Source organism: Peromyscus maniculatus, chromosome 1 (assembly GCF_049852395.1).
Source record: "Peromyscus maniculatus bairdii isolate BWxNUB_F1_BW_parent chromosome 1, HU_Pman_BW_mat_3.1, whole genome shotgun sequence".
Taxonomy (NCBI): domain Eukaryota; kingdom Metazoa; phylum Chordata; class Mammalia; order Rodentia; family Cricetidae; genus Peromyscus; species Peromyscus maniculatus.
Window position 1 is genome coordinate 210,096,405 of NC_134852.1, and position 23,118 is coordinate 210,119,522.

General features: G+C 44.1%; 1 protein-coding gene across 20 annotated transcripts in view; it reads left to right on the plus strand.

Moving 5' to 3' along the window:
- Window positions 1–23,118, plus strand: part of Tdrd1 (tudor domain containing 1) — a 43,779-nt gene that overhangs the window by 14,154 nt on the left and 6,507 nt on the right. For 8 of the 20 annotated variants that reach the window (XM_042265758.2, XM_042265734.2, XM_076563355.1 and 5 more), the window contains exons 10-21: window positions 467–638; window positions 1,068–1,154; window positions 5,227–5,394; window positions 5,478–5,585; window positions 6,786–6,956; window positions 8,142–8,384; window positions 8,721–8,867; window positions 12,108–12,218; window positions 12,757–12,927; window positions 15,121–15,393; window positions 18,748–18,864; window positions 20,589–20,705. In XM_042265758.2, the coding sequence (XP_042121692.1) occupies window positions 467–638; window positions 1,068–1,154; window positions 5,227–5,394; window positions 5,478–5,585; window positions 6,786–6,956; window positions 8,142–8,384; window positions 8,721–8,867; window positions 12,108–12,218; window positions 12,757–12,927; window positions 15,121–15,393; window positions 18,748–18,864; window positions 20,589–20,705 (1,885 nt within the window). The remainder of the gene's footprint in view (window positions 1–466; window positions 639–1,067; window positions 1,155–5,226; window positions 5,395–5,477; window positions 5,586–6,785; window positions 6,957–8,141; window positions 8,385–8,720; window positions 8,868–12,107; window positions 12,219–12,756; window positions 12,928–15,120; window positions 15,394–18,747; window positions 18,865–20,588; window positions 20,706–23,118) is intronic. The other 12 variants (XM_076563363.1, XM_076563364.1, XM_076563360.1 and 9 more) reach the window with 3 other exon arrangements.

Genomic DNA, 23,118 nt, shown 5'->3' on the forward strand with positions numbered 1-23,118 from the left:
TGTCCACTGTCGGTCTCTGACGGGTGGAGGATACCCTGTAGCTGCATTCTCTCTGCTGTCCCTCTCTAAGTAGCACCTCTTGTAAGTAACTCTTTCAGGCACATCTTACCAGCTCTATAAAATTCGTCATTTCTCTCTCTCTCTCTCTCTCTCTCTGTGTGTGTGTGTGTGTGTGTGTGTGTGTGTGTGTGTGTGTGTGTGTGTGTGTGTGTGTAATTGGAAAGAAGCCAGAACTGATCTATAATAAAAGTAAAATTTTTATCCTAATATTTATTTCTGAAGCTTCAGTTACCATTGCCAGTAGAATCATCAAAGAGGTCAATATCTGTTTTACCTGATCAGTATTGAAGGCTTTTGATTCTTTTTAGCATGAAATAAATTCTTTTAACAACTCTTTAAATAATTAATTAGAAAATTTTATTTTAAAATACTGATTTTTGTGAATAACTTGCACAAAATCTTTCAGGCTATAAAGTGCTTTGTGGCAGGTGTCATCCCAGCTGAGGGAGAGTGGAGCGAGGCCTGTGTGGTGTCCGTCAAGGCCCTGCTCCTGGAGCAGTACTGCTCGGTCACAGTCATGGACGTCTTAGAGGAGGGAGTGCTCACCTGTGCTGTCGATGTTGTGATAGAAAGTTCAGGTAAGATCGTAGTCTGTCTTTCGTGCTATTTAGTTCCCATGTGTTTCTCAGAGAGGCAACAGACCATGGATATGAGGCCAAGTCATCTCTCTTGAGTCATTTCTAGTGTGATGAAATCTTGTGCCTTTAATTTCTTCTCATACACAATGGTTAATTTAAACATGCTTCTGAGCAATAACTGACTTTATTGTTCAGAATTTTGAAGATGAATCTTTTCATGAAATTTTGGTTAAGTAACTGGGAATTTTTTTTTTTTTTTTTTGGATTTTTCTGAGTGTCATTTTGCCTGTGAACTGGCCTGGTGAAGCAAAGCCTGTGTGAGGTTTAGAATGTCTGAGGCCCGTGGTTGACTTGTCTCTTACTTTTCCTCTGCCTGCGATGCTTTAGATAGTGTCTCAGTGGAGGTACATTTTCTTAATCACCTCTTAGGAAAACAGCTGGACCATGTGCTTGTGGAAATGGGGTATGGTGTGAGACCAGATGAGCAGAACGCCGAGAAGCAGAGTGTGGAACAAAGTGAGTACCCAGGCTCAAGCTGAGCAGTGACTCCAGCAGTGTCCTCACCCCACAAGGCTTGGTGGTCGCATTGTCAAGGGATTCCATAAACTTCACACTAAGGGCAGTTTTCATTTAGAAACACATTGTCTAATCTCGGTCTCCTCCTGTCCCTCCTGAGTCTGTTTTCCAGATCAGTCCTAATTGATCATTAGAGGTTATGAAGCGACACTGGAAGTTAAGGGCTTTTTAGCTCATATTGCCTTAGCTTGATTTGATTCCTGGCCTGGGTTTTTACCAATAATCAGGAGATCTCTGAAATTTTGTTCTGTGTGTGTATGCGTGTGTGTGTGTGTGTGTGTGTGTGTGTGTGTGTGTGTATGTATGCGTGTGTGTGTATGCGTGTGTGTGTATGCGTGTGTGTGTATGCGTGTGTGTGGGGGGGGGTGTGGTGTGTGGTGTGCGTGTGTGTGTGTGTGTGTATGTGCATGTGTATGTATGTGTGTATGTGTGTGTGTGTATGTGTGTATGTGTGTGTGGTATGTGCGTGTGTGTGTGTGTGTTTGTGTATGTATGTGTGTGTGTGTATGTGTGTGTATGTATGTATGTGTGTGTGTGTGTATGTGTGTGTGTATGTATGTGTGTATGTGTGCGTGTCTGTGTGTGTGTGTGTGTCCATCAAGTTTGACAAGAGAGTTGATTTACTGTGAGCATCTTTCATGACTTGCTCATGTGCATAGCTTTTGTGGCCTCTTCCCCTTTGCTCCTTTGTCACTTGCTTTGGAGTAGACACAGCTCTTGTCCATGGTGCAGAGGTGACAACAGGTTGGTGACTATTCGTCCCCAAGTCAGACTGCACCGCCCTGAGATCTGCCACCCTCCTCCTCCTTCCTGTCCTGCCTGTTTGGCTTCCAGTTATTGGTTTTCCTCCCCAGACACCCGGTGTGTCTCCCCTCCCTCTTCCCTCACCCGTGTTTTCTCCCCTCACTGTCGTCTCCTTAGGAAACAGCCTTCCCTGGTTATCTTTTATCTCCTGCCTGTGTGCTATGGTGTTTGCTTTCGTGACATCCCTAAAACAGAAATCTTGGTGAAAACCATTGAGTATTTCTTTGCCATCTAGAGGAGAAAACAAACAATAATAAAAAAATTACGAGTCATGCTTAGGACCATAAATGTTGATGGTGCAGAGTAGAAAAAAATGAGGTAAATTCGGGGCCCATAGAGTACAAAGTTGTGAGGAGAAAGCCAGGAAGAGATTGTGAAAATTTTGCCAGAGCAGCAGAAAGGTAAGTGCTTCTGGGGAAGGGCATCACACATCAGCAGCACAGATGCATTGTGGTTGTCTGCAGCAAGGAGCAGAAGGGCCCAGGGAACTCTGCCCACCCTGCTCAGGTTCCATGACCCATAAAGGTACCATGGCAGGGAATTCTGTGGTTCACAGAAAGAGTATGCCAGGATGGGTTAGAGAAAACCCCCTGGAAAGGTGCCTGCTGAGACTTGGGGTGCCTGCTGAGACTTGGGGTGAAGTTGTCTTGAAGTGACAGCACACCAAGCAAGAAATATAGACTCTAGATGGGGAGGAACCTTCTTCCAAGAAATACAGAACACATTCATAAAAGGCATCGATTTAAAAGGACATGGTTGGGTCTAAAAAACTGAAAGTGAGGTATGGCTGGAATTGACTATCAAGAAAAGGTGCAGGAGAGGGAGCTTAACCTTGGGGTGTGAACAAGAGCAGACCACAGGATGTCTCAGCTGTGCTGAGTGGGCCACATCCGACTCCATCCCCTGGGGAAAGTGACAGCAATGTTGAGCAGTGCCTCCTGGGAAGACAGAGGGATAGAAGATTGCTAAACATCCTGAAGACCTCAAGCTGTGCTATCCCCGGACCTGGCCAGGCTGACACACCTTGTACACTGTCTGTGGTGGTTTGAACAAGTAAGGCTAGTCCTATAGGCTCATATATTTGAGTGCTTACTCACCAGGGAGTGGCACTATTTAAAAAGAGTAGAAGGATAAGGGGTGGCCTTGTTGGAGGAAGTGAGTGCCTAGAGGTAGGCTTTGAGGCTTTGAAAGCCCATGCCAGGGCCAGGCGCTCTCTCTCTGACTGTGGATAGGATGTCGCTCTCTGCTGCTTCTCTAGCACCGTGAGTGCCAGCGTGCTCCCCCACTCCCCTTCCTATAATGATAGTGGATTAACTCTGAAACTGTGATCAAGCCCCCAGTTAAATCCTTTAGAAGAGTTGCCTTGGTCATGGCATCTCCTCTCAGCAGTAGAAACCCTAAGACACTGTCTCTTGTTATCTGCCCAGAGGCACTGAAGTCAGGCCTGGGTGCAGGGCTTCTGCCCTTTCTGTTGAAGACTTCTCGTGCCCACTGCACTTGCGTGCAGTCTGTTGATGGGCTCACCTGCCCACAAGACAGTCTCATTAGAGCACAGGTTCCTTAATCAGCTCCCCCCAGTTGCTTTCACACCAGATGCCATACAGTAGGCTCTCAGCATGTGCTTTGTGAGGTCACAGGAGCCCTTGGTAGATACTCCCCAGAGTTTGCATAGCTGAAGGAGAGCATTATTGCTGTGGATATTACTCTATGTAAATAAAACACTGATGGCCAGTGACCAGGCAGGAAGTATAGGCGGGACAAAGAGAGAGGAGAATTGGGGAAACAGGAAGAAGGAAGGAGAGACACTGCAGCCACCACCAGGAGAAGCAGCATGTAGAGACTCTGGTAAGCCACCAGCCATGTGGCAAAGTATAGATTTATAAAAATGGGTTAATTTAAGATAAAAGAACAGTTAGCGAGAAGCCTGCCACGGCCATACAGTTTATAAGTGATATAAGCGTCTGAGTGATTATTTTATAAGTGGATTGTGGGACTGCGGGGCTTGGGGAACCTGGAGAGAAGCCCTCCGGCAACACATTATGACCTTTCACTCAGCCTGCTTCGATGTGGGGCAGCAGATGCTGACAGGACATTGAACTTCCCAAAAACTGGCAGATCTTCATCTCTTCCTGTGCAACAACAGGTGGTTTATTTTTCTTACTATTAAGTTTTTCTTTTGTCCAAGTCATCATTTATATTTTGATTTTTCTGAAACACATAAAAATATTTTGATATTTACTTTGTTGCATTCAAGATCATTCGTATTTACCTTGGCTAAGGTTTGGGGCCAACTATCCATTTCAGAGAAATTTTGACCTAATTTCAAGAATCTCTTGCACTGCCTTGTGGGAAGTTAGTCCTAGAAAGCAGACTCCCTCTGCTTTTGGGGCTGTCACAGCGTTCCCTTGGTCTTGGGGGCCTGACAGGTCTGTGGTGACATTAAGTCTGTAAACTGTTTATCTGCTGATTTGCACATCTGAGTTAACACAGTGAAACTGACCTCAGGTTTTATCTGGACAGTATCGTCCTCTTGGTTTGTCTTGCAGACTTCTGATATGTTGATGTTATGATGTCTTTGTCTTGACCCTAAATTCCCAGCCTGGAGAAGGTGGGAGCTTTGTAGGCCATCTGTTTTGTTTTTATTCCTCAGAGGTCTCTGTATCCCGAGTTGTTTTTATGGTGTTCAAAGCCCCTGCTGCTCGAATCCCCGATGTCAGTCTGAGCCCTGCCACATGGTATTGATGTCACTCATTCCGCATTTGAACTAATTAATGCATTTTAAGTGTAATTTTGATTAAATTCAGTGTATTGTAGCAAATGGTTTTCTGTAGGGTTCCATTTCACTGTAAAGTGTGTTTTGCTCTGTCTCCTAGAGACCTTGTGGTAAAACTAATTCTAAATTGTATTTCCTTGAGCTCCGTAGAAACTGAGTATTTTACTGGAGAACACTTTAGTTAGGGCTGATGTTTTTATGCCATAGTTTTTCTTCAGACTCTTCCAGCTTTTGGTGATAGAGAAACTCCCTTTCTGAAGGTCGGTCGGTACACCACAGGGCTTGCTTCCTCACCCAGGGCTGTGGCCACTCATTCTTGGCACCATACCCAGTCTTTCTTCTAAAGTGATTCAAATGTTTGTGGTTTCCTTGTTACTTTGTTAATGTTTTGTTTCCCACATGAGGCCAAGATGCATCTTTCTGCTTTCTGACAAGGCACTCCTGAGGACATGGGAAGAGTGACCCCTGAGAACAAGATCGTTATAGACAGAAATGCCCTCATCCCCAAAATGCTGACTTTGAAGGTGGGGGACGAGTTCTGTGGAGTGGTTGCCCACATCCAGACACCTGAGGACTTCTTCTGTCAGCAGCTGCAGAGCGGCCGTGAGTCCGTTTTCTTTGTTCCATCACCTTCTGGAAGACAAGGAACTCAGTCCCTGTGTCTAAGATGTGATTTGTGTCTACAGACAAGCTTGCGGAGCTTCAGGAATCCCTCAGTGAATACTGTGGCCAAGTGACTCCACGCTCTGATTTTTATCCAACCATCGGGGATGTGTGTTGTGCTCAGTTCTCAGGTGAGAACATGTTTTATGTACAGTTGAGAAAAATCAAAATCTTTGATCCACTCACCAAATGGCCACACTTGGCTTGAGTATTAACATGCACCAATTGTTTTCCTGAACATGCCCAGTCAAACTAGATCAAAGCAGTGTGGTATGGTACAAGTAAGGGCAGAGAGTTTACATTAAGGGCCTTGGAGATACCAGTAAGGTGATTTTTTTTTTTTTTTTTTTTTTTTTTTTTTTTTTGGTTTTCCGAGACAGGGTTTCTCTTGTGTAGCTTTGCGCCTTTCCTGGATCTCACTTGGTAGCCCAGGCTGGCCTCGAACTCACAGAGATCCGCCTGCCTCTGCCTCCCGAGTGCTGGGATTAAAGGCGTGCGCCACCACCGCCCGGCCGTGATTTTTTTTTTAAACTATTTTTTTAACCAATTCCTTACTATTTGGATATGAGCACCAACAGTCCAGCTTACGTGAGTATGGGAAACAGAACCTTCTTCTCTCTCCTTCATGAGCTTTGTCGAGGGCCTGGAGGCCTGACACTGCTGTGACCTTTGTGGGTCCGGAAGTTTGACTTTGTGGAAGCCCAGTTCTGTCACCCTTGCATTAGGGCAGCCCAGCCAGCTCACTGAGAGCGGAGGGGAAGCTGCTGGTGGGTCATTCTCTGGTCGGATCCATTGAACTGCTGCTGCTGCAGTGTTCTAGGAATGGCCTTATTTGGCAACTTTAGCAAGTAATTGATATGCCTTGGGGGGTCACATGGTTGGAATGTGTTCTCTCTCCTGCTGGGCTATATACTAGAAAGCTATTGGAGAAACGAATCCTGTAAATTCATAATGATATTGTGTACTATAGCATGATGGTTGGTCGTCATTGTCAACTGACTGGATCTCACACCAAGGTGTGAGCTGGTCTGCCCCTCCATGCCCAGCCACCATGGGACTGACACCTCTGATACCATGAGCAAAATCAGTCTTTCTTCCCTTGGGTTGTTTATCAGGTATTTGATTGCAGGAAAAAAGGAATGCAATTAGTAAGCTGGCCGCAGTGGTCCAGCTTTGGCAATGTGAGGGTTCTGATAAGCAGAACTGCAGTGTTTAGTGAGCATGTGTGCTGAGCCCCTGTTATCACAGCAGAATGTGTACGTGACCATCTCTAGTTGGGAAGCATTTGTACTGGCTGTGGGGTGTCTGAGATGATTCTCTCCTTGTTTCAGAGGATGACCAGTGGTACCGTGCCTCGGTTCTGGCCTATGCTTCTGAAGAATCTGTCCTGGTTGGATATGTTGATTATGGAAACTTTGAAATTCTTAGCTTGAAAAGACTTTGTCCCATAATTCCAAAGTTGTTGGACTTGCCAATGCAAGCTCTAAATTGTGTGCTGGCAGGTATGAAATGTTCTTCAAATATTAAAACTTAAAATTGAAAATGGAAATGTGAAAAAGACACTTGTAGCAGGGAGACCTGCTTGGAGGAATAGTGAGAACTGAGATCACAGGCTTAGCTGGGTAGGTGCTTGTCCATAGGAACAAGGGCTTCCTCCTGTATGGGACAATTGTCTTCAGCAAACATCACAGGTCTACCATTATTACAGTTGTATCTAACATCAGACATTTCTGAGTTTTGAGCAGTGATGTTCTTTTAATTATTTTGGCTGCCTTTGCATCATTTCCAATATCACTTCCCTTGGATATGTTGCAAGACCATACTGCAAAAATCCCTCCAAAGGGTATGTTTCCTCAGATGATGATGAGGTGTCCATGAGTGTGTGTGTCTTGTTGTGACTGTGGGACATACTGTCTCCAGTTCCATGGAAAGGGTTGAGTTTGCTTGTGCACCCTACAGAAAAGGCAGAGGGAATGGATCCTGCCACACATCTGTGCTCCAGAGACACCTCTGCAGCACTTCAGCCTGAGTCGTTTTCCAAATCAGTTCAGTTTGCTTCATTAACAGAGGCTGGAGCGGGGTTAGGGGGAGGCACTTACTCAGCTTTAGTTTTATACTGACTCTAGCCATACCTTTGAATTATTTATGAATATCTTCCAGTGTTGATTTGCATTGAAACTCAAAAAACTCCTCACATGTGAATATGTAAAGCCAGTATTTTTTCCTGGGGTGTTTTATATCTTTATAATTACCTTAATTGCTTTATTGGGCTGTAATTTAGACTCTGTAGGAATCCTTTTTTTAGGTATAAAATTCACTAGTTTCTTTGTCAACTTAAGTGAGTTGTACACTGCTAACCAGGATCTGTCGGAGGGCATTTCCATCACACCCTGAGGTCTCATGTTTTACAGGACAGCTGTCACCAGGCATGGTTGATCTTTCTTTCTCTGTAGATTTCACTTTTGGGACATTTTCTATGGATGGAATTAAGATTTTTTTTTTTTTTTTTTACATTAAGATACCGAAGCATTTTTAATTCTGCTATTTTTCATGTTTATGAAATCTTGCTCTGATGGGACTTTTGGTTCCAATGTTTGACATAGATTTAACTTAGAGGAAATGAAGTTAAGTGTAAAAATGCTTGGTTTAGGGATTATTTTAATGTCCTTTTAACAATTATTTGTTAGGAGTGAAGCCATCATTAGGAATTTGGACTCCAGAAGCGATTTGTCTCATGAAAAAGATTGTGCAGAACAAGATGGTCGCCGTGAGAGTGGTGGGCACGCTGGGGACCAGGTCCCTGGTGGAGCTTGTGGACAAGTCGGTGACACCTCACGTCAGTGCTTCTAAAGCGCTCATAGACTCAGGCTTTGCTGTTGAGGAACCGGAGACAGTGGCAGACACAAGCGACAGTGTGCACACAGCCAACGGTAAGTAGGCTGTCCAGCAAGCAGCACCAGGCTGGATCCCACAGCTCCGAGAGTATGTGGGCCAGGGTTTCAGGAGAACCTATGTTGGAGTGCCTTTTCAGTTGAGCGGTCACGTAAATACATTCCAGGTGTGTAATCAGAGATTCGTGTCAAAAGTTTGATTCATCAGAAATGTGTGATGTTCACTCAAGTGACAAGGTTAATTGAAATCCTGAATTTTGGGATTCACTTTCCTATAAATTCACCAAAAGATCAGCTTTTCCAGATTCCTCCACAGCTCTGCCAGTGACCGCTCCCCTATCTCAACTATGTCTCCTCCTTTTGCAAAATGTTCAGTTTTCACAGTTCCCTTGGCCATAGAAGAAAGAGTTGAGCCGTTGGAGTGGACATGGGTTGAGTTCAGCGTTGATGAAACAGTGGATGTGATGGTCTGCATGATGTACAGTCCTGGGGAGTTCTATTGCCACTTTCTTAAAGATGATGGTAAGTTGGCTCTTCTCATTTATTTTTTCTATAGTGCATTAGTAGGTAACTTGTGAAGAGTGTATTATTGCATGATAAAAGCACTCTATGCAGGCAAGCAGGAATTTCCACAAAAAACTTGATTGCACTTAGTTTGCTTTTATTCTTTCTTATGGCCCCTACTCTGTGTGCTTAAACCATTTTAGATTTCATAGCATGTCTCCTGACATCATTGTTGGAAATTAAATGTATTTGTTAATCCCATCGACTGTTACATTCATGGAGACCAAATGCTATAACAGGAGCGCAGTGTAAAGGTCACAGGTCAGCCTGGTAGATGGCTCATCAACAAAGACAATGTTACTCGATATCCCAGAAGTTTCCTGCACTCCTTTTCTTTTCCTTATACATTCTTCCTCCTTCAGAGGGAAGTGGGGTCCTGCATAGATTGATTTTTCCTGGTTTGTGAACCTCAACATGAAACAAAGCCAATGTAATATGTATTTTCACCTTTGCCTTGGTTACTATTTCTTCACGTGTTGTTTTGTTGTTGAATAATATTCCATTGTATGAGTGTACAGCAGTCTCTAATTCTGTTTTGTGGCACGTGGCCACCTTTGAAATGATGGTAATGTGAACACTTACCTCTGCTCATCAGTGCGTTTCTTTTGAGTCATCATGCATTTCTGTTGAGTCATCATGCATTTTTGTGGAGTCATCATGCATTTCTGTGGAGTCATCATGCATTTCTGTGGAGTCATCAGTGCATTTCTGTGGAGTCATCAATGCATTTTTGTGGAGTCATCAATGCATTTCTGTGGAGTCATCATGCATTTCTGTGGAGTCATCATGCATTTCTGTGGAGTCATCATGCATTTCTGTGGAGTCATCAGTGCATTTCTGTGGAGTCATCAGTGCATTTCTGTGGAGTCATCAGTGCATTTCTGTGGAGTCATCAATGCATTTCTGTGGAGTCATCAATGCATTTCTGTGGAGTCATCATGCATTTCTGTGGCGTCATCATGCATTTCTGTGGCGTCATTAGTGCTAGCCATCTTTTCATCTTGAATCAGTTTCCCATAATTCTGACAGTTGTCACTTGGAGGTTTCTATTCACCCCACATCCTCATACGTTATATTTTCTGTTTCATTTGAGCTGTTCTGATGAATGAGCATCATGGAGTTTACTTTTCTAAAACTCACTGGTTTTTTTTTTCTGCCAAAATAATACATTAGACTTGATATCTAAGTCTTTGTCGAACTCAAGTTTTGAGATACATAATTTCTTCATTTAGAATCACTTGGGAGGGGGGCTACTATTTCATATAGAACAAAACCCTGGGTATTAGAGAGATGGCTTTATGGTTAAGACACCGACTGCTTCTGCAGAGGACCCAGGTTCAGTTCTTAGCAGCCATATAGCAGTTGACAACCATCTGAGACTCCATTTGCAGGGAATCTGACGCCCTCTCCTGAGCTCCATTTTGGCACCAGGCAGTCACATGGTATACGTACACACAGGCAAAACACTCTTACATATAAAATAAGAATAAGTAGAATTAAGAGTCAAAACTTTAAATTTCCTTTTTATTTGTTTGCATAGGTGGACTTCCAAGTATATAGTACAAAATTCAGGAGTAACAGAGTGTATAGTGGGAAACAACATCCCATCTGTCTTCTCATGGGCTGCAGTTCTTTTGCAGAAGCAGCCTGATATGTATGCAGATGTGTGTTCCTTCTATGCACATAACTGTACTCTTTATCTTTCTCAGTATCTTAGATACCAGTTCACATATTTCTTTTTGTTTGTTTTGTTTTGTTTTTTGAGACAGGGTTTTTCCGTGTGGTTTTGGTGCCTGTCCTGGATCTCACTCTGTAGACCGGGTTGGCCTTGAACTCACAGAGATCTGCCTAGCTCTGCCTCCTGAGTACTGGGATTAAAGGTGTGTGCCACCACCGCCCAGTCTCATATTTCTTTGTTAATAGGTTGTTAGGTTACAGACTTGGTATTTGCATAGATGGTGTGGAGAGTTCTGTGTGTCCCTCACCGAGCGTCTGTGGTGAATCTGGGAGAGCAGCACTGGTTGTGTCAGGTTTCCAGCAGGTGACCTTTTCCTGTCCTAAGATAAGGTCCAGGATAATGCTGTCTTGGCTCTATTATTTTACATAGCTACATTGTTTCCATTTGTGTGGTCTTATCCTCGTTTACAGGTGTTGATAGAGGTTACAGTCCTTATATTCTGATTTTACTTGAGACTGCTCTTTTTAAAATGTCTGTGGATGTTTGCCTGCATACGTGTGTATACCACATGCGTGCAGTGCCAGTGTGGACCATAAGAGGGAACTGGAGTTACAGGTCGTTATGAGCTACAATGTGGGTGCTGTGAACTAAACTTGGGTCCTCTGGGAGCACAGTTGGCACTCTTAACCACTGAGCCATCTCTCCATCCCTGAAAGCATATTCTTGGAATAAATTACAATCACAGGGATAGGTTAGTGGACGCGTGTGCTTTTTGAGAGCCCTGTGTCCTTCAGGAAGGTAGCCAGGAGACTCCAGTGCCCTGAATGCTGCTCCATCCATCTTCACAGCGCATCCTTGCTCACTTGAAAGTGGAAGATGCTCCCTGACTAGAATGTCTACTTCTGTGATAGCCTTTGCTATAATTCAGAGGCATTTGCTTGTCTCGGGTTTCTGTAGCTGCTTGGGTCCCTTTCCTTTAGATGCAATTCTCTGTGTCTTCATTGTTTCTCCTCAGTGGCTCACTCTCCTGCCTGATTCTCGCCTTGCCTCTGCTCCCCAGTTGGTGATTGTCAGCTGCTTGTGGTTTTCTGTGGTGCTACATTTGAGAGGCTCTGACTTTTCTCTCAGTGTAGTGCACTGCGTATTTCCCTACAGAATTCCATCAGGCCTCTAGATGCCCACTAACTGTGCTGTGCATTTAGTTATTATGTTTACATTTTCAGGACAATATTAACTTTATGGGTTTGTGTAAGGTCTCCTCTCTATGCGCAAAGCTTGTAGAATGGCACACTATGGTGCCTCTGAGCTTGTGCCATTGTGCCCAAGAAGTCATTGGTTTCCAGTTTATTAAGAATTTAACTGAATATTGTTATATTGGCTTAGAATTTTTGTGAAAGGAACAACATTTGTTGTAGTTACCAGTTTTGGGATGTACTTGAGATTTTCATGATGAAAATGTTCTCTGACATTAAAGACAAATCTCTGTTTAACAGTATACATTCTGTGTATTGTGTTTTCAGCTTTAAAGAAGCTTGATGATTTGAATAAATCCTTAGCCGACTATTGTACACAGAAGCTGCCGAATGGCTTCAAGGCAGAGGTAGGACGGCCTTGCTGTGCATTTTTTGCAGGTAAGTTTGAGAGTTGGTGTCAGTGACTGCAGACCTTTTGGTTCCTAGCATTTGGACCTTGTGCTGGTGCATGTTTCCTTCCTGTGTCTAAGCACACGTTTCCATCATCACACTTAAAGGGTTCTTAAGATGCCTTACTGTAAGGAGTCCTCAGTGAGGAAGTCTTGCCTTAGCACTGCATCCTTCCACACTCGAGTGGTCAGGTGTAAAAAGCAGTTTACCACAAGGCTTTTACCATTTGTTGTTTTACCAAATGATGGCCAAAGCATCCGACTCCTGAGCAGTAAGAACGTCAGGATCATTTCCCACTTGGTGTTTACTGGATAGAGTATGGATGAAGTCTTTGGTTTTTTGTCAGATGTCAGGTCTCAGGGCTGTAAAAAGGATTGGCAGATACTCTAAAAATGAATCTTGGGAATTCTCGGTCTAGGAATTTTTGAAGAAAAACTAAAGTTATAATCTATAGAAGCAAACAGACTTACCAGCTGTGTCACACAGCACGCTTTCTAAGAGGACATCAGAGACTGTGCTCTTGCAGGTGACGGCAACTGGTACCGGGCTCTGGTCAAGGAGATCCTGCCGAGTGGCAATGTCAGAGTGCGCTTCGTGGACTATGGCAACATTGAGGAAGTCACCACAGACCAGCTCCGGGCCATCTCGCCAGCGTTCTTACTCCTTCCGTTTCAAGGGATGCAGTGCTGGCTCGTAGGTGGGTGTCGACTCCTTGGCAAACCAACCGTGTGTAGCCCTCAGTTACTAAGGCCACGCTGGCCTTCCAAGTGAGCTAGAAAATCCCACCTCACACTACAAAATGTAGAAACTTAGTGTTTTGGCCAAAATACTCAGTTTGATGTGGAGAAACATTTCCCTAGTTCTGGGAGTGAAAACTGAGGACTGTCTTGAAGGGCTTTGTAGGACTCTGAGAACCTCAGCTACTCAGACATTCTGGCACTTACTTCTAATAATTTAGTCTAAAGCAACCTGGTCTAGCTGCAAGGAGACTCATCCTAGGCCCATCACTTACAGAGCCAACAGTAGAGGGTGGGTGGTCACATGACCCATGTCAGGATGGTGACTGTGCATTAGCACTGGGACAACGTTTGGGACTGAAGTTGTGACGAGGTGTTGGCTGTCCCCCTGCTGCTGTGTTAAGATGCGGTGTAGACACCTGTGACAGGAAGACGAGTACCTGTGGAGCGCGTGAAGGAAAAAGTGTGAGGGACATGGCAGCCTCACAGTGCAGAGAGGGACTCTGGACCCAGCTCTGCTGAGAAGGCAAGGCAAATTATTTAAACTGCCCATCTGTTTCCTATCTGAGAAATATAGTCCCAAAGAACAGAGAAAAACTGTAAAGACTCTAGCAAGGCTCGGCAATACGCCTGTAATAATTGTCATAGGAATGCTTCCTCTTGAGTGCGTTTTGTTGTCTGTTTTGTTGTGACACGGTCTCTGTGTAGTCGAACCTGGCACTAGTGAGTCTTCTCGCCTTGCCTCCCCACTGCTGGAATGACAAGCGTGTGTCACCGTGCATGCAGACATTGAAGGGAGTGTGTGTGTGTGTTTGCAGCTGTGTTTTCCGTTGACAGTCGCCAGTCATGGGGCAGCCTGGCCCAGAGCCCGCCGCAGTCAGCTGCTCAGCACTTGGGAGACTTGCTGCAGCCCAGGATTTATAAGCACAGGACTCGAGCTCTGAAACCCCGGTTTCTCTGGAAGGTTTTGGTTACTGTCATTTGTTTGTTTTTGGAGACAGAGTTTCTTCGTGTAGCCCTGGTTGTCCTAGAACTCAGGCTCTGTAGACCAGGCTGGCCTTGAACTCATAGAGAGCCGCCTGCCTCTGCCTCATGAGTGCTGGGATTATAGGTGTACGCCACCACTGGCTATTTCTGTGGATGGTGATGCCTGACTCTTGTGGCTATGTTGGAAAGCACAGATGTTTTTAGGTCTTTGTTTTGTCCGTCTGTCTTACTGACTGTTCTGCCGTGAGGAGACACTTAACATCACACGATCTGTTAATCCTGTGCAGTGGGTATGCTGTAGGTTGCTGTTGTTAAGAATATGTGTATATGCATATACGTATGATGTGCTCGTGCAGGCAGTTACGTGCCATGGGTATACATGTGGAGATAAGAGGACGACTTTTGCAATTCCGTTCACTCCTTCCATTTTGAGAATGGAGAATCAACTTCAAATGCTCAGGCTTGCGTGGCAAGCACTTTTACATGTGGAGCCATCATATAGATCTCGTGTTCCATGCCATTGTATCTTTTAAAATGTAGCCCCCAGACCAGCAGCATCAAACAAGGGAACTTGTTTTAAAATTCTGATATAGTCCCCAGTGCAGACTTAAATGAGAAACTCTGGAGTGAGCCCTCAAATCTGTGTTTTAACAAGTGCTGTGAGTAATTTGAGATGCACATTCATGGCTGGAAATCATGCCTAAGGAAAAAGGATGAGAATGAAAAGCCAGTGGCACTGTCACTGACCTCCAGGCTCAGCTGATGAGGGGATAAGTGAGAGGACTACCTGGACCCAAGAGTTCAAGATGAGCCTGGGCAAGGTCGAGAGGCCCTGTCTCAAAATAAAAGGGAACAAGCCATTGGAGACTCTGCAGAGGTTCCGTCACCAGTTGGTAGCTTCTCGTTGGTCACAATATTGTGCTGTCATCTAAGAGAGTAATGGCAGCTCCAGATCTCGCTGGGGAGAGTTGACCTTAGCATCCTAACTCTGTGTTAGCTGTAGTATCTGTGACTTGGGTTTGAAAGATGTAATTTCCTTTAACCACATCTGCATAAATTTTGAGAATCTTACATTCTGATTGAATGTAAGAACTTAGTCTCGCCTGCTGTCCTAAGCTCACCACATTCATAGGATTTTCTTTAATGTTCTTGTTCTTAATTCCCAGATGTACAGCCCAAAAACAAGCATTGGACAAAAGAAGCTACAGCAAGATTTCAAGCATGTGTTGTGGGGCTCAAACTCCAAGCCAGAGTTGTGGAAATCACCGAGAAGGGGGTGGGAGTTGAACTCACTGACCTTTCCACTCCCTACCCCAAAATAATTAGTGATGTTCTCATCACAGAACATTTGGTTTCAAAGTGTGGTTCACCACAGAAGGACTCTTCGATTTGCAGACTTGCTAATGAACATAACCAGATGGACACCCAGGTGGTGCAAGGTGAGACCTTGAAACTGTCTGGATTTAAATTTGTGTTAATGTTTGCTCTGCTCTGTAATGTTTTAGTTATAGCATGCAGCAGGAGGTGTCACTGAGGTTTTCATACGTCACATTGTACCTTGTTCTTACTTGCCCACTCCTGCAGTCTCCCATCTCTCCTCACTCTCCACTGGTGTCTCTCCTCCACAGTTAGTTCCTCAATATATAATTTGTTTTTATGTTCATTGGTATTTTGCCTGCATGTATGTCTGTGTGACAGTCAGAAGCCCTGGAACGAGTTACAGACAGTTATGAGCTCTAGACAGACTTTCACTAGTCCAGGCTGTCCCAGAATTCACTATGTAGACCAGGCTGACCTTGAACTCACAGAGATCCTACTGCCTTTGCTTCCTAAGTGCTGGGATTAAAGGTGTGCGCCACCATACCTCTCTTCTGCTTTTTCGTGGGGGGGGGGGGCGCGGGGGTCTAGACCCTGCCTGAGAGACAAAGTGTGGTGGTGATACTCTTTTTCGTGTGTGTGTGGTTGGGGGGGGGGCAGGGGTCTAGACTCTGCCTGAGAGACAAAGTGTGGTGGTGATACTCTTTTCCGTGTGTGTGTGGGGGGGGGGGGGGTCTAGACCCTGCCTGAGAGACCAAGTGTGGTGGTGATACTCTTTTTCGTGTGTGTGTGGTTGGGGGGGGGGCAGGGGTCTAGACTCTGCCTGAGAGACAAAGTGTGGTGGTGATACTCTTTTCCGTGTGTGTGTGTGTGGGGGGGGTCTAGACCCTGCCTGAGAGACAAAGTGTGGTGGTGATACTCTTTTCCTAGACCCTTCTGTTGTTCTCCCCTCTAGACCTGTTCCTCCTCACTCAGAGCCCCTGTTTGTGTTGCACATATATACATCCACATGCATACGATATAATTTCACTTTTCTCTATAGCTAACTAAATAAAATCCCATTGTGTATGTACCAAATTTTATGTGTCATCCAACTGTTAGTGGCCATCTAGGCTGGGTCCATGTCTGTCCTGAGTACCTGGGTTGGTCTGACAGTGTTCCAGGCATCTTGTGCTGTGCCAACTGTGTCCCTGGGTAGCACCCAGTGTGCTGTGCTGAGGTGTAGCAGCGTGTGGGAAATCTGTTAGCTTTTGAAGCACCTCCATGGGATTTCCACGGTGGCTGTGAATAAGTGTTCCTTTCCCCATGTCACCAGTATTTGTTCTTTGTTTTCTTGAAGATCTTGAAATAATTTTAAATTTGGTTTTTTAATTAATTTTTATTTTTTGAAAATTTCATACATGAGTACTATATTTACATCATTTCTGCCTCTCCCCTCCCTCTCTCCGACACCTCCTGCTCCCCCACCTAAATTCACAACCTGGTGGTGGTGGTGGTGGTGGTGGAGGAGGAGGAGGGTGGTGGTGGAGGAGGAGGAGGTGGTGGAAGTGGAGGAGGAGGTGTGGTGGAGGTGGTGAAGGTGGTGGAGGTGGTGGTTTTCTGACTAGTCAAGATGTCTCCTTAAAACAGTGTGAATTTGCATTCCCTCGACTACTAAGGATCTTGGTCATTTAAAAAAAGTCTCATGTTGAATTTTACACTTTTACTATAGTATATATTTTTATGTGCTACCATCAAAAATGAAAACTCCATGATAGTTGCAACTGGCAAAAGTTGGCTTTACACTTCCTAGAACTTTTTTGTAACCCACAGCTTCAGATCAGCCATGCTGAAGTACAGAGATTCACTGAGATGCAAAGACTTTGGGTCTGGTTAATTTATGTGTGTGTGTGTGTGTGTGTGTGTGTGTGTGTGTGTGTGTGTGTGTGTGTGTGCGCGCGTGTGCGCGCGCGCATGTGCGTGCATGCATGCGTGTTTAATTTCTAGTTTTTTAATAAAGTTAACTAGAAATTATAAATACAGCTGTTGACCATGTGAACTTCTTTGAGAACCATCTGTTCAGGTCACTGGCTATATGTTGATTGGATGATTTGGGTATTTGAGCATTTAATTTTTGGAATTTTTATGGCTTCTAGATATTAACCCCTGTCAGATGAAGAGTTAAGCCCCCCCCATACACACACACACACACACACACACACACACACACACACACACACACACACACACACACACACACACTGGAGGCTGTGGTTGCATTCTGCTGGTTGGTGGCCTTTCTGTGCAGAAAGCTACGAATCCTGTGCAGTGGCACTTGTCAGAGCTTGGGATTACCCACTGTGCCACCTGAGTCCTGGCCTAGGGCTGTAAAGGTCTGTCCTGTTTTTCCCTGGCTGTTACAGACTTTGGGATCTCAAGATCTGTCCCTCTTGAGTTTAGTTAATGCAGGATGAGGGATCTCTAGCTTGCTCTTTCTGCTCTGGTCTCCACCTTTCCCCTCTGTCTTTTCTCCACTGTGTGTTTTTAGCACCTTTGTCAAAGACTGGTTGGCTGTGCTGTGGTTTTGTGTGGGATCCTCTTCCATTGGTCTGCCATCTGTTTTGTACCAGAACTGAGCTGGTGTATTGCCATGGTTGTGTGGTATGATTTAACATCAGGTATTGAGGTGATTGAGATACTTTAATCAGTGCTCCCTCTATTTTGGAGTCTTTGTGTGTCCATAGATGTACTAGATTGTTTTTTCTAGTTCTATGAAGAATGCATTTGGAGTTTGATAGGGATGTATTGAAACTGCAGGATCTTTGAATAAGCGGTCAGTTCACAGTACTCACTGCTGACCCAGGAGCAGGCGAGGGCTTCAGTTCTCCTGTTTGTTGTTTACTTTTTTTATCACTGCAGCTGTACACCTGACAAAAAGGCTCTCGATTTGAGGAGGTGCCATCTGAGCATGGTGGGGAAGAATCCCAGCAGGAGTATGAGGTGGTTGGCCACTTTGTGACCGCAGTCAGGAAGCAGAGAGGAAGGCTGGTGCTCAGCTCACTGGCTGCTGTACTTTCATGTTCAGTCAGTTGGGTGGTACCACCTCCACTGTGGGTCTTCTCGCCTTAGTTAAACCTCTCTAGAATAGTAGGATTTTTTTTAAACAAACATTTTAAATATAGTTGTTAGATAAACATCATACAGAAGGTATTTTAAGGTATCACTTAAAATTTGAATAATTAGAAGAATTGCATTAATTATACTTTAGAAATATTCTGCAGGAAGGTATTAACTCAGATCCTTGTTCTTGAATAACTTTATAATGTGCACATACTCTCAGAGTTGAGTAAATCCATTTGTGAAAAAGATGTCTCATCTTGGGAACTCTGAGATGTTGATAATCAGCTTTTGATGAACAATTTTATTGAATGAATAAATGGGGGAAAGAATAAATTGTATATGTTTAATTGCAAGATCTGTACCTTGTATGTTTTCAGCCATCCCTTCAGAGCAGTGGAAGACAATAGAATTACCACTTAACAAGACTGTACCAGCAAATGTACTAGAAATCATAAACCCTAACTTGTTTTACGCCATCCCCAGTGAAATGCCAGGTGAGGAGCCATACTCACTGACCTGTCCCTCTGCTTTTGAGCTGTCCAAAGCAAGTCCTTGGTGAATTCCCTAGGAAGGTAAAGAGGAGAGAGGCTTCTAAAGAATTGTAACCCTGAAGCCTAGTTTTAACAACACAAAAGATATGCCCTGTATTCAGCCACTTACTCAGCAGCCTGGGTTTTGTATAATCTATAGCCTCCTAGAACAAAGAAATGTCCTGAATTTCTGTGTAACTTTATTTAAAACATATATTATCTATATTGAATTATATTTACTAAGCTAGCCTTGAGTCATAAAAGTGAGCTTCAACCAAAACTATTTCCAATATATTAAAAAACTTAGTAATCAATTAATAATTATAGTTTTGTTAATTGAAAATTATTATTTGCATGTCTGTATTCTGCATCTGTATAGTCCTACAGACCACAGATTGGAGAAGCATGGTGTGCTAAATATATGAGTAAAGTTCTTCTAAGTGAAATATAGGGAAATATTAGTGTGTTATCTTTTATGTGAGATGATACAGATTTTGGTATCTTCAATGCATATTTCATTTGATTAGAAAAATTGAGAAGGCAAAGTTGTGACTTAATCCATATGCTGATTTCATCAGCCTTTTATTCTATATAGATTACTTTTAGGTAGATTGACTTAAAATTTCTCAATTCTCAATACTCAAGTCAAGCAGCACTTTTATGACTGTTTGTATACTTTTCAATATGTTATAAAAAAATAAAGTGATGCCAAGTATTACTCCAGGTCATCCGAACCACAGATTGCCACAAACAGCCCTGAGCACCTGCTTTTTACTTACACAGACCAAAGGTGATAGTTTGTGGTTTTGGAAAAGTTTAAGAGCAATAATTGCTAGCAGCACAATTCCTGGGTTGACAATTTGAAGCAAACTTCATTTCTTTCATTGTTAAAATACCCAAAGTAGGGCCGGGCGTTGGTGGCGCACGCCTTTAATCCCAGCACTCGGGAGGCAGAGCCAGGCGGATCTCTGTGAGTTCGAGGCCAGCCTGGGCTACCAAGTGAGCTCCAGGAAAGGCGCAAAGCTACACAGAGAAACCCTGTCTCGAAAAACCAAAAAAAAAAAAAAAAAAAAAAAAAAAAAAAAAAATACCCAAAGTAGACATGAGGAGACACTGCCCGCTGTATACAGTGCCCCCCTGGCTCTCTAATGCTACAAGGGTGGTCTCATACATTTCAAAGAGTACTTGATTATAAGCTTCCATCAAACAGGAAGAGAAATGGCAAAACCAGTCTTATACCTACTTCGTTCAGGACTGGGCTCTATTGTGAAACATTTGTCTCTGAACAGAAAGACTACTTAGAGCTGATGAGAGCCCCCTCTGGGTGGCAGTCCTCATAGTCCAAGCTGTCCCTTGAGCCCATCTCCACAGAGGTGCCATAGCATCCCCGTTATAAACAAATGTAAAATGAAGATAATAAAATAGAGTCAGTAAATTTTCATAGAAGTGAGTACACTAGTAGAATCACCCTCATTAGGAAATAGATACTCTCATAGCCCTCAGTTCAAATCTTCCTGCATTAGGCGACCAGTAGTGAGTATATTTGTTTTTAAAACAGTGTATATTTAATAGTGGCGGACTAGGCTTGGGATTATTTGAATACTGTTACTGTTTAACTGTTTAACAGAATACTGTTCTACTGTTTAACACTGGAAATTGTCTCACACTGAAGATTGCTTGTATTTCAGAAAATCAAGAAAAGCTGTGTGTGTTAACGGCAGAATTGTTAGAACACTGTAATGCTCAGAAAGGCCAGCCATCCTACAGACCACGGACGGGAGAAGCATGCTGTGCCAGATACACAAGTAACATTCCTATAAGTGAAATACTGTAGGAAGATATTAGTTGTTAACCTTTATGTGAGATGAAATAGATTCTGTACCTTCAATACATATTTCATTTGGTTAGACAAATTAAAGACAAAATTGTGACTTAAATTATATGTTGGGGTCATCTGCTTTTCCGTTTTGTATATTAAGTAAGGGTATAGGTATACGCAGTTAATCAGCTCCAAGTACCAATGCTGTATTATGGTGGGTCACTGATGCACAATCTTCCATATGTGTGGAGCTTTGCATGTGAATGGGTCAGAAGGAGAATTAGACTACCTCAAGGGATAGGCTTGTGTAACATTTAATGCAAACACATTGCATTGCTAATATAAATAACATGTGCTGTGAATGTTTGGATTTGTTTCTGGAATTAGAGCCAGAGCACAGAGGTGCCATGGGGGTGTGGGTGGGCATAGTTCCCACTGCTCCCTGGGCAGGTGGGGCTGTTGGCAGGATGGTAGCCAAGCAGGTCTACAACAAGTACCCAGGGAGACTAGGTTGGTTGCTTCTAATCATAGCCAAGACCAAGGTAAGGGAATCTTTCATGGGACTCTCTGCCTGGGTCTCAGAGGTCGAATAAAGTCCCCTTTGTCTATAGATGCCAGCAGACTATTAATGGAGCATGGGAATGATGGTCATATGCTGGGAACCTCCTCTGCCATCTTAGTGACGTCACTTCTGTCTTGTTTGACTGTTGTATGGCATCTGGATCTGAACTTGCCCTCATCTTCACCCCAGTGGAAGTTAAGGTGTGGCTTGGGGTATCAGACTGCTTCATGACTTTGAGGCCTCAGAGGCACTGGAGACCCCTCCCCTGCAGTGTGCTGTGGCTCCAGCTGTTGCTGTTGCTGTTCTTGTGTGCTTTCACTGCCCACTCCTCCACATTGGTGTTAAGTCCCCTCAGTGACCGCTGCATGGATGTCGTTGAGTCTTACCATAATCTTAGTCTAGACTGCTTGTCCTCCAAACCTGGGCTAGCCTGGGGTTTATCCTTCACCCTCATGTTGAGCACGGTTTGAACACAGCCTCTGTCTCTTCCTGCCCTGTTTGGCTGTGTTAGCTGGATTTCTTCCTTCCTCCCCTCCTTTCTTCACTCGACCTTGCCTATCTTTAATCTACTCCAGTCTCAGCTCTATCTGTCCTTCAGAAGCCGAGGGAAGGTGCTGCGTGTGAGGTAAAATTCCTGAGTTGGGAAGAGCCCGCCCTGGTGTTGATAACTTGCCTGGATATAGAATTTGGGTTATAAGCCATGTAGTCGGGACTGCCAACCTACAAATAATGACACAGAAACTTACTGATTATGAAAGCTTGGCTTTGGCTTAGACTTGTTCTCAAATAGCTCTTCGCCATTGTATACTAATTACATTCTGCCACATGGCATTACCTCATCTCTGGACATACTGCCCATCCTGCTTCCTTTGAGTCTGGCAGGGACTCTGTGTTTCTTCTTCCCGGAGTTCTTTCTCTGGCCGGAAGTCCCACTTACACCTACTGCCTAGCTATTGGCTGTTCACCTTTTTATTACATCAACCACAGCAGTACATCTTCACACAGTGTACAAATATCCAACAACAAAGCCATTTTCCCTGAACATTTTGTGTGCATTAGCTATTGGTATTTCTGATCACAAGATAGACGGGGTCTCCAAAATCTGAACATAACCTTTTGTGGTCAGGACCTTGCCTGTTCTCTTGATCCTGTGGTTTGCAGATTGGACTGTGAGTTCACAGGGTGGCTTTCTTCCCACTCATGAGTCGGCTCTGGGTCTGGAAATGCTTCAGGGGGAAAATGCCCAAACAGAACTCATGCTTTTTTATTCATTCTTTGCTTTTCTGTTCTGTTGAGGAACTTCCAAGTCTTCCACTGCTTGACATGGACTCTGCTGGATGTGTTTGCTCCATCTCTGTTCTCGTTTTCAGGAGTTCTCTATCCCTCACTTTCCCTACCGAGGTTTTGATGTCACACTTTAGCTTCACTAGCTCTTTTGTTTTCTTGGGTGTGCTTGTGTTTTTGAGGATGGAATGTCCCGTCTTCACCACTGGGCCATCCTTCGGATGTGACTGTACCCTTCCTCCTGTGCCTCTGCTTCCCCCAGGTCCTGTTCTGTTGGTGTTGGCCTTCTCTGTCACACGAGAGGCTTTCTTGAACCATTTTTCCGCATGGCTAATATGGGGTACCCAAGAGTTATTTGGAAGTTTATACACAACAGAACTTACCCACTTGTGGCCTTCAAGTGCAGGCTTGATCAGGCTCCACATCTGGAAGTGCTCCCTTGTGTGGCATGGAATGTACATTGGACTGTGTCTTTGGTAAACTTCCTCCTCTCCTCAGCCTCACACTCCCCAGTCTGTAGTCCCTTTGGAGAAGGAACTTTGTGAAGTTAAAC